The sequence below is a fragment of the Arvicola amphibius genome, chromosome 8, assembly GCF_903992535.2.
Source record: "Arvicola amphibius chromosome 8, mArvAmp1.2, whole genome shotgun sequence".
Classification (NCBI taxonomy): domain Eukaryota; kingdom Metazoa; phylum Chordata; class Mammalia; order Rodentia; family Cricetidae; genus Arvicola; species Arvicola amphibius.
The window spans coordinates 28,276,419-28,294,837 of NC_052054.1; the positions used below are offsets into that span (position 1 = coordinate 28,276,419).

General features: G+C 39.9%; 1 protein-coding gene across 1 annotated transcript in view; it reads right to left on the minus strand.

Moving 5' to 3' along the window:
- The window catches only part of Pex7 (peroxisomal biogenesis factor 7), a 67,341-nt gene that overhangs the window by 41,089 nt on the left and 7,833 nt on the right, over positions 1-18,419 (minus strand). The window contains exons 4-5 of the mRNA XM_038340027.1: positions 6,750-6,827; positions 6,253-6,361 (exon numbers count right to left, since the gene is read on the minus strand). Of these exons, the coding sequence (XP_038195955.1) occupies positions 6,253-6,361; positions 6,750-6,827 (187 nt within the window). The remainder of the gene's footprint in view (positions 1-6,252; positions 6,362-6,749; positions 6,828-18,419) is intronic.

Sequence of the window (18,419 nt, forward strand, 5' to 3'; positions counted from 1 at the left end):
CTCAGTGGTTGGCCTGACTCCTCTGGCTAAGATACAATCAGTTTTATTACCATACCTGCTTTCCATACCACCAATCCTTTGGATAATTTTAGGTCTTCTCAAATTTATTTAGCAATCTACTGACTGAAAACTAGCATGAAGGAATATTTCACAAAATGGCAAACATGTTTGGTAAACCAACTTTCAAATAAGTTTTAGGATAGCTTTACTGAATCGATTTCACAGGAAAGGTTTTAAGGAACATATTTTATAGCTTATAAGTCCAGTGCTTAATTTAATCCATCAAATCCCACTGACTTATGTTACACCTCAAGTGGACAGTCGTCTGAACGAATGCTGGCTCCCATAACAGCTCTCCCTACTATCGCCCAGCCTGACTCACTCCACCCCCTCACATGTACTCTGGACATCACTACCTATTTCCACTCTCGACTACAAGAACTAAGGCTGGCTCTGGAGGAGTCAAAACATCACATCCCCTTTCCCCGGGGACAGCAATTCACTTAGGAATATCCACACAAAGCCATTGGAACCCATGACAGAAAATAAATCCTTCTTAAATGTATAAGAGAAATCTCACTTTTACTCATGGGTAGAAGTCAGAATTAAAGCAGGGGTTGAAGCTACTGTCTTGCCATCATCTGATGCTGAAGCCAACAGAACAGAATAAAGAACCCTACATCCAGCTGTGTCTACAAAACCAGATCTAATTCCAGACATTGTGCCCATGGCAGCAAATACATTATCATCTGCCTTAAGTCAGCTTGGACACTCCCTTTTTTTTTTCTTTTTGGCTTTCTAGACAGGGTCTCTCTGTGTAATCCTGGCCATTCTGGAACTCACTCTATAGACCAGGTTGGTCTCAGACTCAGAGATCTGCCTGCCTCTGCCTCCCAAGTGCTGGGACTAAAGGTGTGAGCCACTGTCACTGGCTACTTTGACCCTTTAAAAAATATAAAAAAAAACTTTTAAGTAAAGAAATCTTGTCCTGTATGATCACTACTTCTATTTCTAACATAAAAGATGAGAGTAGTGTAATTCTAGAGATAGTCAAAGGGTCAGTCTGTGGATTAAAAATGCTTTTTATATACTGTTCATTTACAAGGTGTGATTAGCTGTAATTATACATTACTTTTCTTTCTTTTTTTTCTATTCAGTATCAAACACTGACTAGTCTACCCACAACAATCAGCATTACATATACCAGAATACACAAAGGACATTGGTCACTGAAAAAGGAAGAGGTAAAGGTGACTCCGCTCAGATAAAGGGCTAATCCACAGACCTGGACAGGGATGTTTAAACAAATGCACTGTGTCAGTTCAATGCCCAACACCATGACAAGAAGGAAGGGGAAGTGACTTCCTTTGGGCTAAAGGTATAACTCAGTGGAAGAGTGGGTTTAAATCTAGAGCATGCATGCACATATGGAAAGGGGGAGAATGAAGGTAGTTTTATAATATAATAGTAAGGTAAAAGGAATTTTTAAAAGCTTACCAGTAATTCAGAATTTTTACTTAACATTTTTATATAAAAAATTATGATTGTTAAATTTAATTTATATTTTAAACATTAGAAATTAGAACTCCTAGCTTCAGTGGAAGGGAGGAACCCTTCAATTCATTTTGAGGTAAGTGTAGTCTATATCACTAATACGTTCAGTGTTTGAAACAGCCCCTTTGAAACCAGAGATTTGAAGGCCAAGGGTGGTCCTTCTTTAGAGGGAACTATCCAATTCCAACTCAACATACATCCTTATAAGAGTTTAACTCCCTCTGTGGTCTGACTTCTCAGCAATGGTAAAAATACAAAATGGTAAATCCCTAACCATTAAAATGAACTGTGGTCAACTTACAGATTTGTTTCACAGTAAGCATGAAACCTATAACATTTACATTAAATTAAAAGCATTAAAGATGATGAAATCAAGGTATTTACATGGCTTCACATTTTAATTTCAAATTAAGTGCATTACTATTGCTACCATTCACTTAGTCTATACGCCTAGCCTTAAGAGCAGCTGTGCCAAAGAAAGATGAAAACTGAAAAAAAGAGAAAACTGAAGAGCTGGATCCACTGCTCCACTGAAATAGTGCTTGTCTGGTACACAGGAAACCTGGGTTTGATCCTCAGCACCACACAAAACCTAGCATTGGAAGCAGAAGGAGCAGTAGTCCAGGGTCCAGCTGGGCCTATATGAAACCCTGTGAAAAAAAAAAAGAAAAAAAAAAAGAAAAAAAGAGATTGTTGGGTATGAAATCCTTATAACTTATACTACATACTATTTGTCATCCTTTCATATGGCAGGGATAGAAGTTTGGTTATTAAAGTCCAAATAAACTTAGAAAGTTTAGCCGCTCATACAGAAAACAGAAAGTCATCTTCAACTGACTTGTGTACACTGCATATTCCATACTTGTGTTAAGGCAGACATGTATGTTACCTTTAAAAGCTTATGCGTTTTCAGAAAAAAAGGACCAGACATCAATTAAGACAAGTAGCCCAGGTGAGTCAGCCTCTCAGAATGCCTCTGCTGCAGTTTCCTCAAGATTCTACATCTAGACCAACTTCAGAACCAGAGACGGTTCAGCATCACAGACTACTCCAGCCAATAAGCGCTTCACTTTCCCATCACACAGAGACTAGACAAAAAATAACACAGCTAGTTCTTCCAGGACTTGACCATTATCCCAATTTTCTCAGGGTCCCCTAAAGATGTCATTGCCCCCAGACAACAGGAAGCAGTCTAGACAGCACAATGCCCATATTACCAAGAGGTGGAGTGGTCATTCAGTAGGTTATTGTTTGGGGTGGGGGGAGTTGGTTACAAGCTGTTATTGGTCATGATGGGAAAAAAGGAATTAGATTCAGGAATCTCTTTCTGAAGGAAAAAAGGAGGATTTAATATAGAAATGATGGGATGAAATGGTAGATTGTTGAGTTTACTTTTGAACTAAAAAACAACTACTAATCTCAAATATTTTATATTGGCATGAATTTTTGCATATGGATACAAATTTAAGGTTATTTTGTTACAATGTATATATATATATATATGTATATGTATACACACACACACATACACACTCTTAAGTATATTTCTACTTTTGTTTAAGGTGTTGTACCTATGCACCTTATTTAACAATGTAATGTAAATTTCTAGTCCTTAAAAGATATCTAGGATAATAAAGAAATACAGGTTAGTGGTCAGTCATCTATAACAATCAAACTTATAGTCGTGTTAGGTAGGTTTTCAAGGTCAAACAGAGATATATTTTAAATAGATAGATGTTGTTCTTCAAACACTTCAAAGACCTATATAATATGGCATTTAAAATGTTTTAATAACATAAGGCTTTTAAGCCGGGCGGTGGTGGCGCACGCCTTTAATCCCAGCACTCGGGAGGCAGAGGCAGGCGGATCTCTGAGTTCGAGGCCAGCCTGGTCTACAAGAGCTAGTTCCAGGACAGGCTCTAGTAACTACAGGGAAACCCTGTCTCGAAAAAACCAAAAAAAAAAAAAAAAAAAAAACAAAAAAAAAAAAAACATAAGGCTTTTAAAGACAGTGAGACACAACTGCTCCTGGCAGGACCAATTTACTTAAAATAAATAAATAAATAAATAAATAAGGACAATTGACATTGAAGAACAATCTTCATATGAGTTTCCCTCATTTGTGACAAAGTTAACCCCTGGGCAAATAAACTGCCCTTGCCTCAACTGCTGACAGAATGCCATTCAAATTGAACAAGGAGAACACACACACATACACACACAAAAGGCGACTGGAAAACTTCGCCATGACAAAGTAGAATAGTCCTTCAAGTTACTGTTTCATGGAAAAGACATTCTAGGCCTGTAGGCTGAAGATGGATGCCCCAATGTTGCAGAGGAACCTTGGGGTAACTGTCTAGGCAGCTAGATGTCTCTGTTGTTTCTTAGTTTTGGAGGTTGCTTGCTTTGCACTTCCTGTTCAATCAGATAATGTTATATCTTTCTGGGGTCTCTAATGGGATTGAAGATTAGAAAGTTAAAGTTTTCCATAGTTATGATAGTCAATCAGGTACAAAACTTTGAATTCACCAAGACAGGATAGATAATGGAGCATTTTCTTTGAACTTGCCAAATACTAATGGACTGGACACTGTGAGGGTATTTCTTACTTGGTAATTGTTTTCATTTTACATATATATATATATATATATATATACATATATATATATAGTTTTACTATGTTAGAGTTAAAAGCTCTCCTTTTCATTTAGACAAAAAGGGATAAATTTTGTGGGATATTTGTACACTATGTGAAGATATATTGCTGTAAATGGCCAATAGCTAAGCCAGAGGGGTAGACAAGACTTGTGGGCAGAAAGGAGGCAGGAGATTCCATTGAGAAGCAGAATGAGCCAGACACACAAAACGGGAAAGAGGTAAAAGTCACGTGGCATATGTAGATTAATAAAAATATGTTTTAATTTAAGTAATAAGAGCTAGTGGGACAAGCCTAAGCTAAGGCTGAGCTCTCATTTAATAAGTCTCTGTATCATTATTTGTGAGCTGGTGGTCCAAAGAAAATTCAGATTATACTAAATCTTCAAAAAAAATGGAACTAGAAAAAATGTATCACTAGACTCACTCCGAAAGACTTAATATTTTGGAAAAGATTTCATCCCAATCACAGATTTTCAAGAAAGTTAGGATTTAAACTTGGAAATATTAGCGGTAATAGTACTCATTCTATAAGCTGACAGAGTGTACTGCTCTTCATTTAAAAAAAAAATGAATACTGGTTATTTTTATCATGGAACAAGCATTTCTTAAATTAATGATACTTTCATACATAGATATTATGTCAGTAGGGTGGTAATGGCGCATGCCTTTAAACCCACACTCAGGAGGCAGAGGCAGGTGAATCTCTGACTTCTAAGCCAGTCTGGTCTACAGAGAGAGTTCCAAGACAGTCAGGGTTATACAGAACCCTGTCTTGAAAAAACAAACAAATGAAACGGTATTACCATTTCCTACTATTAGAATCTCAAAAATTACATAATCTGAATGGATAAAACTACCTACAGGTTTTTAATTGTCTTCAATCAAACAACTCAAGAACTTAGAAAATATGGGTATTTCTTAATTTTTAGATTTAAAGTATAAGAAACTAGCAAAGGATCTCTGTGAATCTTACTGCTATGAAAGCCAAGTCACATAGTTCAGCAGCTCAGGACACTGATAGCAGTTTACTGACAGGGAAGGGACACCAGGCCTACCTAGTGGCTGCCTGCCTCTGGCTGGATTGTTAAATACAGAGACAACACTGGAAGATCAGGACCTCCTTCTCCAGCTACTGCATCCTCTCTCCCCAAGGTTCCAGGGACCAATGCAGATTTCCTATAAAAGGCCAGAAGTAAATGTATTGGCTCTGGGAGCTACCAGGTCTTTATAACAACTACTGAACTTGCTAGGACTATAAGAAAGCAGCCACAGTTGATATGCAAATGAGTTGATGTGGCTATGCTCCAATAAAACTGTATTTACAAAACCTGCCTGTGAGTCATTTGGCTCTGAGGGCTGTAGTGCCTCCATCTGTCTCTCTTCTGTCTTCCCTGGTGCTCTGGTTACCTGAAACGGCTTTAGTTAACCAACTATAAGCCAAGGACACAATTTTATTCACGAAGACATGTATCTCTGGACCAAACTCAACCTTCTTGTTAAAAAGCCCATTTCTGTCTCACAGGTTCAATAGTGTTCTAAAACAAGACAACAACAAAAGCAAACCTCCTCTTTCAAATGTATTTTTAAACCTGTTATGACATAAACCGCAAATCTGTCTGTACCAAAAAAAAAAAAAAAAACCTAATGTTTATTGTAAAAGGGCTGTATTCACTGAAACACAATCTTGGGACTCAGCTCTAGGTTAATTTTTGCCAAGAATATGACAAAAAAAAACCCCAAAACACAAAACAAAACAAAAAAACAAAGAAGAGAAGGAAAGAAGGAAGGAAGGAAGGAAAGAAGAGAAAAAAAGAAAGAAAAGAAAGGATGTAGTTCAGTATATGCTCAGCAAGTCCAAACTCTGGGTTTAACCTCCAGCATTTAAAAAAAAAAAAAAAAAAAAAAAAAACAAAACTAACTATCCTAAGAATCCAAAATGGGTACTACGCTTTCATTTTCTCTGAATTTAGAGAGTACACAGCGCCACCTAATGGTAAAAAGGTAGTCAACCCATATGGCTTCTGGGAAATTCAGATTTACCTGAGGTTGAAGCAAAACAACCAGGAATGTGGGGAGACCAGATTGTGCTGTAAATGACACTTTCATGACCTCTAAAGGTATATAGAGAATTCTGAACAGTTGGATCCCACTGAAAATAAATGAGAAGATCAATTAGTCAACAAAGGTAAATACAAATATACTTTTATACATGCTATGTATCACTGTATATGTATGACATAAATAACATATACATTTATATATACACATAAGATACATATATTTCAAAGATTTTTAAGATTGATTTTTACATAAAATAAGATTGTCTTTAAGGGACCAAAATAATCACCACTAAGCTAATTATTAGGTTGTAGCCAAGACTAAATTTTTAAAATTTTGACAAACATTTAAATATAACCTCTGGAAAAGAAAAGTAATTGATCACGTTTAAAGCTAAAGAATTATTTTAGAAAATAAAATATTTCAATGGGAGCTTGGAAGGAAACTATTTGTTTTTAAATGCAGTAATGTTGACATACCACTTTGACAGTATGATCCCATGAGCCAGACACCACAAGTTGTTCACCTCTGGTTTGGCTCCAATCAACACTATACACCTAAAAAAAAAATTTAATGTTTAGAAAGTAAAACATCATCAAGTTAAATATTATATTTCAGCTCTTTATGTCATTGTCAACCTGCAACTCACTGTATTAAACCTTAAGTGCTACCCATTTCTACATGATGTCTGAACAACAGAAAGGTGATCCTGTCCATTCGCCCACTGCCTTAACAGAAGTCTGCAGTTTCTAAACCTCTGTCACCAAGACAAGTTATACACACTTTTAAATCCACCAACTGATCATTACTCACAGCACCACAAAGAAATGTCAAAACAGATAGGAAAGTTATCTTAAAGTCAGGCAGTGGTAGTGCAAACTTTTATTCCCAGCACTCAAAGGCAGAGGCAGGTAGACCTCTGCGAGTTTCAGGCCAGCAGCCTAGTCTACAAAACAAGTTCCAGGGCAGTCGGAGCTGTTACACAAAGAAACCCTGTCTCCAAAACACACGCTCGCGCGCCCACACACACACACACACACACACACACACACACACACAAATAATAATAATAAGGAAGGAAGAAAAGAAGGAGGGAGAGAGAGAGGGAAGGAGGGAGAGAAGGAGGGAAGAGGGAGGGAGGGAAAGAGGAGAAAAGAAAGGAAGGAAAGAGAGAAAGTCATCTTTAAAAGCTTGCTTCCTCAGCATTCATCAAAAAGCATTAAATTTCAGTTGGTCTTCAGCAGAGCAAACCCATACAGGAACCAGGGGACCTTCCCGAGCTCCGGGCAGGCAGCTTTGGGTACCCAGCAGTGCTGCTCCAACACAGTCCTTTGTCTCAGTGCACCAGTTCAACAAGGAACCAGAACACTCACGGTTTCATTCTATCACATTATACAATAAATTATACACCATCCCTACTCTAACTTGCATCCGATGACATACTGCTAATAATTATCCTTTGGGAGAGTAGTCCAGACACACACCTGAGCTTGTCGTTATTACCAGTCAGCAGGCTGTTTCGATTCTTAAAACTCTACCTCTTACATACGTGTTGGAAATATCAGTGTTTGTGCTTTGTTGTGAAGAGGCTTCAGGGAAACATCAGTAATATGACCTGGACTTTATTCTAAATTTTGATGCCTTGTTATTTAAGACACTGTGGTGGTTTGAATAACGATGGCCCCCCACAGGTTCATATATTTGAACACATATTTACCAGTGAGTGGAACTGTTTGACAGGATTAGAAGGATTAGGAATGTGGCCTTGCTGGAAACAGTGTGTCCCTGGGAGTGGGCTTTGAGGTTTCTGAAGTCCACACCAGGCCCAGTCTTTCCCTCTGCCCACAGACTAAGACATTGCTCTCTGCTTTTGCTCCAATGCCTTCCTGCATGCTGCCAGCTCCCTGCCATGATGGCAATGGACTAAACCTCTGAAACTGTAAGCATGTCTCAAATTAAAAGCTTGCATTTACAATAATTGTCTCGGTCATGGTGTCTCTCCACAGTAGCAGAACAGTGACTAAGACGGCCATGGAATCCAAGTACGTCGAACACAATAGTGGTAGCTAGAGGCTAGGGAGGGAGAGGGTGAGGTAGAAGTGACTTTGGCCAAAAGGTAAACTTTCAGTAAATCAATACATTCTAGCAATAAGGTACAGCATAATAACTATAGTTAATAATAACATATGCCTAAAAGATGTTAAGGAAGTTATCTTAAATGTTCTCTCCATGCACACATAAAATGGTCACTCTGTTAAGTGATGATTAAGTTAATTCACTTTATTATGGGAATAATAACTCGGGCACACTCAGTTTTTAGGTAAGGTATACTTACTGCTGTATGCATGAAATATAGATTATATTTATTTGTTAACTATAGTTCAATAAAATTGGTATGGGAAAATTATTAAAGTTTCAGGAAAAAAACTAAATAAGTAAAAATTTTATGTTTTGTATATCAAGGACTTTTTGCATTTTTATTTCTTAAAATGTTGCATTATGCTCAGTGTGATGGCACATATCTATAATCCCTGCAATTGGGAGGCAGGAGGAGGCCAAAGTGGTGGATATAGTGAGTTCACGGTCAGTCGAGGCTACGTAATAAAACCAAATACAAAACAAATAAATTGGTTTGTTTGCTTGTTTTTTTTTCAAACAGGTTTCTCTGTGTAGCTCCAGCTGTCCTAGAACTCACTCTAGATCAGACTGACCTCGTCCTTAAGAGATCTGCCTGCCTCAGTCTCCTTAGTGCTGGGATTAAAGGCGTGCACCACCACTGCTTAGCTTTGTTTTGTTTTCAAACAACAAATTGTATTAACAGAATATCATGAGTGCCTCACTCTCACCCTAGTCCACCCCTCCCACTGCCAATGTCCGTGCAAGTAAGGTAGGCAGTGCTTGTGCGACACAGAGATTGTCACCTGGCCTCTAAGTGCACGTGCACTCACTCTGACATGAACTCATACATATATGCACACGGTATATGCAAAAAATTAAACTCAATTAAATTTAAAACAGACATAAGTACAAAAAGAGTACTATGATGGTTTGAAAGAAAGTGGACCCCAAAGGGAGCCATGGTAATGGGAGGGGGTGGCCTTGCTGGAGTAGGTGTGATATTGTTCAAGGAAGTGTGTCACTGTGGAGGTGGGCTCTGAGGTCTCATATATGCTCAAGCCATGCCCAGTGAGTCAGTCTACTTCCTGTTGCCTACATATCAGCAGCTCCTTCTCTAGCACCATGTCTGCAACCATGCTCCCACCATGATGATAATGAACTAAACCTCTGAAACTGTAAGCCATCCCAATTAAATGTTGTCCTTTTATAAGAGATGCCATGGTCATGGTGTCTCTTCACAGCAACAGAAACCCTAAGACAAGTACTGTGGTGAAGAGTTGGCTTAATACTCAGAAAAGCAGGCTCCAGCAGAACACAGGGCTGGCTAAAATGTTTGCAGGCTTAATAAGCAGAGGTGAATCAGTGACCAGAGACACTGCCAAAGACATAAAGGAGCTGGGCATGGTAGCACATGCATTTGAAACCAGACTCAAGAGGTAGAGGCAGAGGCGTCATAAGTTTAAAGCCATCCTGGGCTGCATAGTAAGACCCTAACTCAAAAAGAGTAAAAATATTAAATAGGAAGATTCAGTACCCAGCAATTAGGACTAACACTAAAGAACACTACCAAGGTTCCAGGCCACTATGAGTGAGGGATATTTACGAAGTAGAAGACTGGAGGAAGAAGGGTAACATGAAACTTTACACATTCAGGGTGTCTAGAACAAATAGGTAATTGCCTCGAGTTCTAAAAACAGTTCACAGACTGAGAGATGCTTGGGGGTACCGCTGATGAAAGATGCTTGGGGGTACCACTGATGAGAGATGCTCGGGGATACCGCTGATGAGAGATGCTCGGGGATACCGCTAAGAGATGCTCGGGGGTACCACTGATGAGAGATGCTCGGGGATACTGCTGATGAGAGATGCTTGGGGATACCGCTGATGAGAGATGCTCGGGGATACCGCTGATGAGAGATGCTCGGGGATACCGCTGAAAAGAGAAACCTGGGCTCCACTGGATCACCCTCAAGTCAATTCCCTCAACTCGTCAACAGACACTAAATACCTAGTAATACTGGCATGAAGGTGAGACGGCTGGGCGCTAGACAAGAGCAGCCCTGGGGCACTTACATGCTTGTGAGAGCAGGCATCTATAAATGCATAAACATAAAGTTATGTCATTTCCTAAAACCTGCGAGGAAAGGTAAAAACTACCAAGACTTAATAAGGGCAGCCAGTTCCTTCTCAATACCATGAGCAGGAAAGGACCTGCCCAGCAGAGACTTGAGCATTATAAAATAGTAGCCTTTGGGGAGAGAGAGCAGGAAAGACTTGAAGCAACAGACAAGCCTGCCCTCCCTCAGGAACAGAGAGCTAAGAATTAAGAGGGGACATCTTACTGGTCATGTCTAAATTTGCTAATCCCGCGACATTACTGTCATCAACCATGAGCTACCACTTAAGAGTACAGCAACTCTCTGACTACCCTCCCCATCCTTTCCTGCCTGATTTTATGCAGTGTAGCCTTTATCCAGGCGGCGTGAAAGCATATTTATAAGTACAGATTAATGTCACTGGCCTGGCCAAAGCCTTTCAACATTGTGTGGCCTCTGCAGCTTTTCAGTTTCACTCAGGGTTCTGTAAGATTCATTCATGATGATTTGTACTGCCCAAAGGTCAAAATCATGCAAAACTATGCATGGCTTTGGAGCGCATACATATGTAAGCAAAGAAAGTGTAAACAGAAAACTGAAGAAAGTGCTCTTTCTGGGGAAAAGGAAAGGCAAAAGGGAGAGTGTACGATTATAAAGAGGCAATCAGGGACTCCAGAGCACAAGTAATGCTTTATTTCTTACACTACATGGTAAATATTTAAGTATTCGATGTTCCATTTCTACATCTTACATATATTTTATATATGTGAAATATTTCCTAACAACGTAAGAAATCAGTAATGCCTTTCCATTTATCTTCACTAATGGCCGAGTGCTAACTGTTCCTAGTCCAGGCCTCCTCCTGTCCTTGCCTTCCTGGTTCCCTCTGCTTTGCCTCTCACACTGCTGTCCTCCCTTTCCTGCCTAGTTCTGCGTTCCTATTCTCCTCAGACTCGAGAATGTTCTTCCTGCCCCTTCCCGCTGGCAGTGCTGTGCCCACTTCCCGCTGGCAGTGCTGTGCCCACTTCCCGCTGGCAGTGCTGTGCCCACTCTCAGCCCTTGCCACGGCCTCACTTCACGGAGCAAGAACCTCAGAACACCAGGTCATGGCAGACTTGCTCATTTTCCCAGCTGGGCCAAGCACGGTGTCTCACACTCAGCAGTGCTAAGAGACACTCTTGGAATACACAATGACCCCAAATGAAAGCACATCTTGGTCTCTGTGTGTTCGTCTGTTAATTCTCTGTTCTCTGTTTCCCCCTCCACTACCTCTTGAAGAATGGGCACAGCAGACAGTCGAATTAAATATAAATAAAGAAGAAGAGGTGCAGTACCTGACTTGAAGTTTTAAAAGCAGGGTACTTACTATAATGCCTAACTTATGAAATTACTCTTAGCACTGAGTAAAATTAATTGGAAAAATAGAAGAGAGAAAAACAAACAAAAAGTCACTGGCAATATTTTGTGTCACTTTACCAAAGCTGTACCTCATCAAAACCTGTTTGAAAGGATATATTTTATAACTGAAACCAACTCCCAAAGAGCTCGGGTTAATCTACCCTAACATACTGCCCTTTTGTAAGCTGGCCTACTTAATTAAAAAAGTCAAATAGAAACCTGCCCAGGATTCTCACTTACTTTTGCATGAACGCAAAGGAGGGACAGTGACTTTTAATTACTGAATGATTAAAAGGGGCTATATATTTATTTTGCTATAGGACAAATTTTGAATCATTTTCAGCGTGGAAATTTAAAAGCGTGTATGAAGCTATAGTATTTCACAGCTGTCGACATTCTGTCCGTCATTTTGTTCATCTTGTTCCACTGCTTCCACTACCGACTGACTGTTGGCTAGAATAGTTTACTATTGGATCAATTCACTCCTAAGTGCTTCAGCAGATAAGGGCTTTCTTTCAACGTTACCATAAGGTCCTATGTACCCCTAACAAGATTAACAGTGGTTCCCTAACAGCATCCAGTATAAATGTGTAATTCTCTGGCTGTCAGAGTAATGTCTCCTGAGCCTGGAAGCTAGGACGGCATGCCCCTTCCCACCTTCCACGGCCTCTGTCTGCTGAAGGAATGAAGCTGTTCACTCTGCACAAGGCTCCACATGCTGGCTGTGACCATTTCCTCACTGCACTCCATCACTCTTCCTATTTCCTTGAAACTGGAAGTCAGATCAGGAGGCTTAATCAGATTCAGTTCAATTGTTCTAGCCTTCTATTGAATCAGGAGGCTCTAACTTCTGATTGGCCCGCTTTTCGTGATCCTAGACTGCACAGAGGCTGTTTCAATCTTGTTTAATGGTTTTAGCATCTGCAGATGAGTCTTTCCCAGAGTCGCTACTTCATTAGTGGCCACGAAGTGCCAATTTGCCATTAATCCTTCTGCGTATGTCTCACAAGATTCTACGGTAAGGAATTTTCCAATCAACTTCTTGTTTTCTTCATAATGAATTCCTACAGAGACGGCCAGGCCTGCCATGATCCCTCATTAGTGGTCAGAAAAATGGAGTTGGCAATCCAATTAATCTTTACCAGTGTTGACTTTCTTCTGATTTTCACAATTTCATGTGCAAAAATTACACACATGATTGTGTGGATGTGTGTGTATGCATTCCGTGTTTTCATTTGTTCCTTCCGATGCACAGACTGTGATCTTTGGCCACTGAGAGTTCCTTCAAATTGTCTCTTCGCAACCTTTGGCATGGCCCCAAAGTCTTCTCATAGCTTTCTTGCTTTCTGACACAAGAAGATGTCTTAGATTCACCGTGTCTATTTCCTATCCAATCCTAGAATCACTGACTTCTCCAAAGCCCACTGTTTGCTAGAAGACTACTTAGAAGCTGCTGTCTAGGCACTAAAGATGCTCACTGCTGAAGAGGAGGGAATGCTTCTCTACAGACCCAAGGAAGACACATCCTTAACAGACAAAAAATAAACCACGTTTATACAGCTAGTTCACCCGCAATTTTAAGATGAACATTCTATGTATCTTCTTTATTCCCGAGCTCTACAGGAAAGTGTTTGGTTTCGATGGCATAACCGCTGCTAAACATCATCTTATGAACACAGATGAGACCTTCGGAGCAACAACACTGATTTTTCTGAACGAAGTTTAAAATTTATTTCTATTATCTTTCCATTCATGAGACATACACATCAGAGACAGCAATCACACACAATACTATATTTTTAAAGTCATTTGAAATATTGATTTCTAATACCTGATTATGGAGCCAGCTACCAGGCCCTAGATCATCTCTTTTTATTGTCCTGCTTTAAATTATGATTTCTAATTTTGTAAAACATTTTCTAACTTTGTAAAATGTTCCACTGGTCCTAGGTCAAAATTATGAGTTATAGAGAAACCTCACTTCCATCTTTGCGTCAGTGCCCTTCCCTCCACTTGCTTTACACGCAACTGATGTTGTTAGTTTTAGAACTACATTTCTGCTGTTTCTTTTGAAATAAATATATAGCATATGTTTATAACAAAAAATATAAATAATTTAAACTACATAGTTGTATCTATTACACTATATTCCTCTTACATAAAATGTATTGTATGTTTTAAAATAATTCTTCCATGAGATACTTTATATGAGCTTATAACAAAACTAAGAATAATTTCCAGTTTCACACATAAAGTTATAAAATAAGACCAAATAAAGTCAGTCTTGGTGACATATTCCTATAATTACAGCATTTGACAGGTTAAGGTGGGAGGGTCCTGAGTTCAAAGCCATCCTTGGCTACATAGCAACTTCAAGACCAGCCAACACTACACAATCATTGTGATAGTCTGAATGTAACTGGTCCCCATAATCTTATAGGAAGTGGCACTATTAGTAGATATGGCTTTGTTGGAGTGGATAGGTCTTGTTGGAGGAAGTGTGTCACTGTGGGGCTTGGTTCTGAGGTTTCCTATGCCCAGTATCTCAGTTGACTTCCTGTGGCCTGCAAAATGTAGGGCTGTCAAAATGTGTCTGCATGCACACCGCTGTGCTCCCTGTCAAGACGATAACTGACTGACCCTCTTAAACTGTAAATGAGCCACCCCAAATAAATGTCTCCTTTGTAAGAATTGCCATGATAGAGCAGGGCCTGGTGGGCACACCTTTAATCCCAGCACTAGGGCAGCAGAGATCAGCAGACCTCTATAAATTTGAGGTCAACATAGTCTACAGAGTGAGTTTCAGGATAGCCAGAGCTCTTACACAGAGAAACCTTGTCTCAAAAGAGCTGCTGTGGTCATGGTGTCTTTCACAGTCAACAAAGACTCTGTCAAAACAAAAAAGATCTAAAAACTAAATAATTCTCCCACATATGTCTCCTAATAGGTTCTAAAACAGGAAATGGCATTCTAATTCTTATCTACGATTCTTGCTCTTGCTCTGGAGACAGGCCTAGTACTGACACCCATTGACACCCATACTGAGTACATGAGAAAGACGACAAATACAGTAGCAATGATTGTGTATGAAAATTCTTCTCTACCCAAACAAATTTTATTACCGCTTCTATCTATCTAAAACCACCATTCTCTCATCTTTAAATTTTTAAAGAAAGTTTTGAGTTTGTATAAATGGAATATGAATAATAAAAACTATGCATGGTAAAGCTACTGTTCTGGTTTCATTTCTGTTGCTGCAAAAAATATCCTGACGCAAAGCAACATGGGGATATAGAGGGCTTGTTAGGCTTACGATTCCAGTGTATAGTCCATCATTTCACGACAGGCAAGGCAGGAACTCAAACAGCTGGTCACATCGTATTCACAGTCGGGAGCAAAGAGAACCAGTGAATGATGCTTGCACATTGCTCTCCTCGCTGACATTATTCAGCACCCCTTGCCTGGGGAACAGCACTGCCCACCAGGGGCTGGGTTCTCTACAATCTTCAACAGGCCAACCTGATCTAGGTAATTGCTCATTAAGACTCTCTTCCAGGATGGCTCAGGGTTGTGTTGAGTTCCTAGTGAAAACTAACCTGCACAACCTTAAAGGTTCTTTACATCAACATTCAGACTATTATACTCTCCAAAGCATTAGACAGCACACACACATACACACATCGAGATTATCAGAACTGAATGCCTATGAAGTTAAGGCAGTGATTTCCTAACAATGTTACACACTGGAGTCATCTGGGACTCCTTAAACAACCCTGACACCTTGCCCCACCCCCACACTGTAACCTGAGCATGAAAACATTTCAATGCTTAATGTTTGAGAACAACTCAGTTAAATATTTTGCATACTTTTTTTCATATTAAATTTGGAAATTTCAAATGTCAGAATTGTAGTATAGTCCTATCTAGCAGCTAGCTTCTGAAGCAGGTTAAGTGGAATCATATTTGCTTCTTCGATGGTAGCTGTTAGATAGGACCATGCTGTACTTGGGCTCCACGGGGAAATGACCCGTACCTACTTGCCCAACTTCCTCTCCCACCAATGCACCACACACTGTTTGCTCCAGTCAAACCAAATGACTTGGTTCTCTTGCCAGACCCCAGACTACTGGAGATCAGCATACACGTCTCATACATGCCTGATGCATACAGCATGTGCTACCAACATAGGCATGTCTGGTGCTGAGTACAAGTACAGACTTTAAAATACTGCACGGTGTTCCTCTACCAATGGCAGACATTGGCTCCTACTGGCAGGAAGATCCAAACAAAGAAGACTAATTAGCACCTATATAACTAGAAGCTAGTTTTTCTAAAGTTCCTGAGTTTTAGACTGCCATTCTAAAGTCTACTAAAATCTACTCTGAAATAAATGGCCAACTGTGACCAAATTTACAAAAGAAATACATATCATGTTAATTTTTCCCTGTACTTATACAATCCTTTAAGAAAGAAGCTGGAGTACAGCTCAGCAGGTGAGCGCTTGCCTGACACTCACAGGGAACTAGCTTTAGCACCAGCATCGCCAAAAATCTAAACAAATGAAAAGGGGAAGAAAATCCCTTTTGTGGAGAAATCTTTTGTTCAGTTTTAAGCATAAAAATACGCCTAAAGGGACCACACTAGTGTCAAATATATGGCTGATTATTGTTCTGTATTAATATTTTGTTGGTATCCATCATTATAGATATCTTAGCTTCTGTCATTATCAAAGGGTAGACTTCATTAGTTCACATTTAAGGACTTAATTTATGCGGCACATCATTACTATAACACAACTGCAACTTCTCTGAGACAGAGCACCAGCAGTGGCACACTCAGCTCAAAGGTCAGTTTTTATAAGCACTTGAAAACTACACTTTTAGCCAGGCCATAGTGGAGCACACCTTTAATCCCAGCACTTGGGAGGCAGAGACAGGCAGATCTCTGTAAATTGAGGCCAACCAGGTCTACAGTTCCAGGATAGCCAGGGCCGTTACACAGAGATACCCTGTCCAAAGCTAGGGATGTAGCATCTGCCTAGCATGCATGAGGCCCTGGGACATGAGCTCCATCTTCAATGTCTCATACCTGGGGCCGCGCCATACAGACTGCAACCCTAGCATTCAGGAAGAAGCAAGAGGATGGGAAATTCAAGGTCATCCTTGGCTAAGGATGGGAACTGGAGGCTGGCCTGGGCCAAACTGTCAAGAAAGAGAGAGGGAGAGAGAAGTGGGGGAGACTGATCCAGCAAACTGTTAAGCCTCTCTATTTAGAAGGAGAACACGTTTTCAGTGTTTTCAGAAGTACTGCAAACTGAAAGTGAGAACCTGGGGTGAGTATTTCTGCACCCACCTTCATCTCGGTTTCAACAGCACAGTGCTGCTGTAAGTCATGAAGCAGAGAAATCAAATTCTCCGTTCACCCTCTTCTTTTTTCTTTATTCTGCTTGCTGAACTTTGAATTCTTTCCTATTATTCCTCCCCTTTATATTTGGCACTGACTACAGCAAAGTTATTTTAGGGGTATAAAAGATATGACAGCCACTGCAGACACCAATTAAACAATACAGAGAACAATCGGTTTCTGCCTGGATACTAAGCTTGGCGGCACCCTGACCCACAGAACCATCTCCTCCGCCAGCCCTTGATGTTAAGATGCTTTCTTTTTTCTTTGACTCCAACAAGACCTTCAATCTTCAAGGTCTAAAGCTCATCTAAATCTTGGATTTCTCCCTTTTTGCTTCATCTGAAAGTCGACAGTCAAGATATTCTTCCCCTAGAAGGAGCACAATAGAAAAAAATGGAGGAGAAGAATAGTGGAGATGAAAGGGGTTGGTGGAGAAATGGGGGTGGCAAATTGAGATGAAATATTATGAAAACCCCATATGGAAGCCTATTACCATGTAAGCTAATTTTTAAAGTTAAAATTAAATCTAAGAAATCAAGTACCTAGAAACGGGCATGGTGGTGCACACCTTTAATCCCAGCACTAAGGAGGCAGGGGCAGGTGGATCTCTGTGAGTTTAAAGTCAGCCTGGTCTACAAAATGAGTTCCAGGAAGCTAGGGCTGTTACACAGAAAAACCCTGTCTCAAAAAAGAAAAAAAGAGAAAAAAGAAATAAAGAAAAGAAAGAAATTCAGCGTTTTATTTTCCTAACCTCACTATGAAAGCACATACTACTAGCTCATATCTAATCAGTGCTAGCTAGAGTTGAAGCATCCATAGGACCCTGACCTAAACCACCACTGTGATTCAGAGATGAAGGGAGCAGGGCTTAGAACAAATAAATAATTTATCCAGGTTACTCAAAACCAAGGGTACCTACAGCCATGGTGGGTATCCTCATACAACTTAGCTGTACAGGAGACAACCCACTGCTTGTTTTACTTTCTAATGTATGTTTCCTGAACACTGGTGAAAAAAAAAAAAAAGGAACTGTCGATACTTACTCAGTTACAAATTTATTCAACAAATAGACATTAGTTTCTGACCTGAACCTATTTTGTTTCCTTTGTACTCGGAATAGGAAAAGGACTC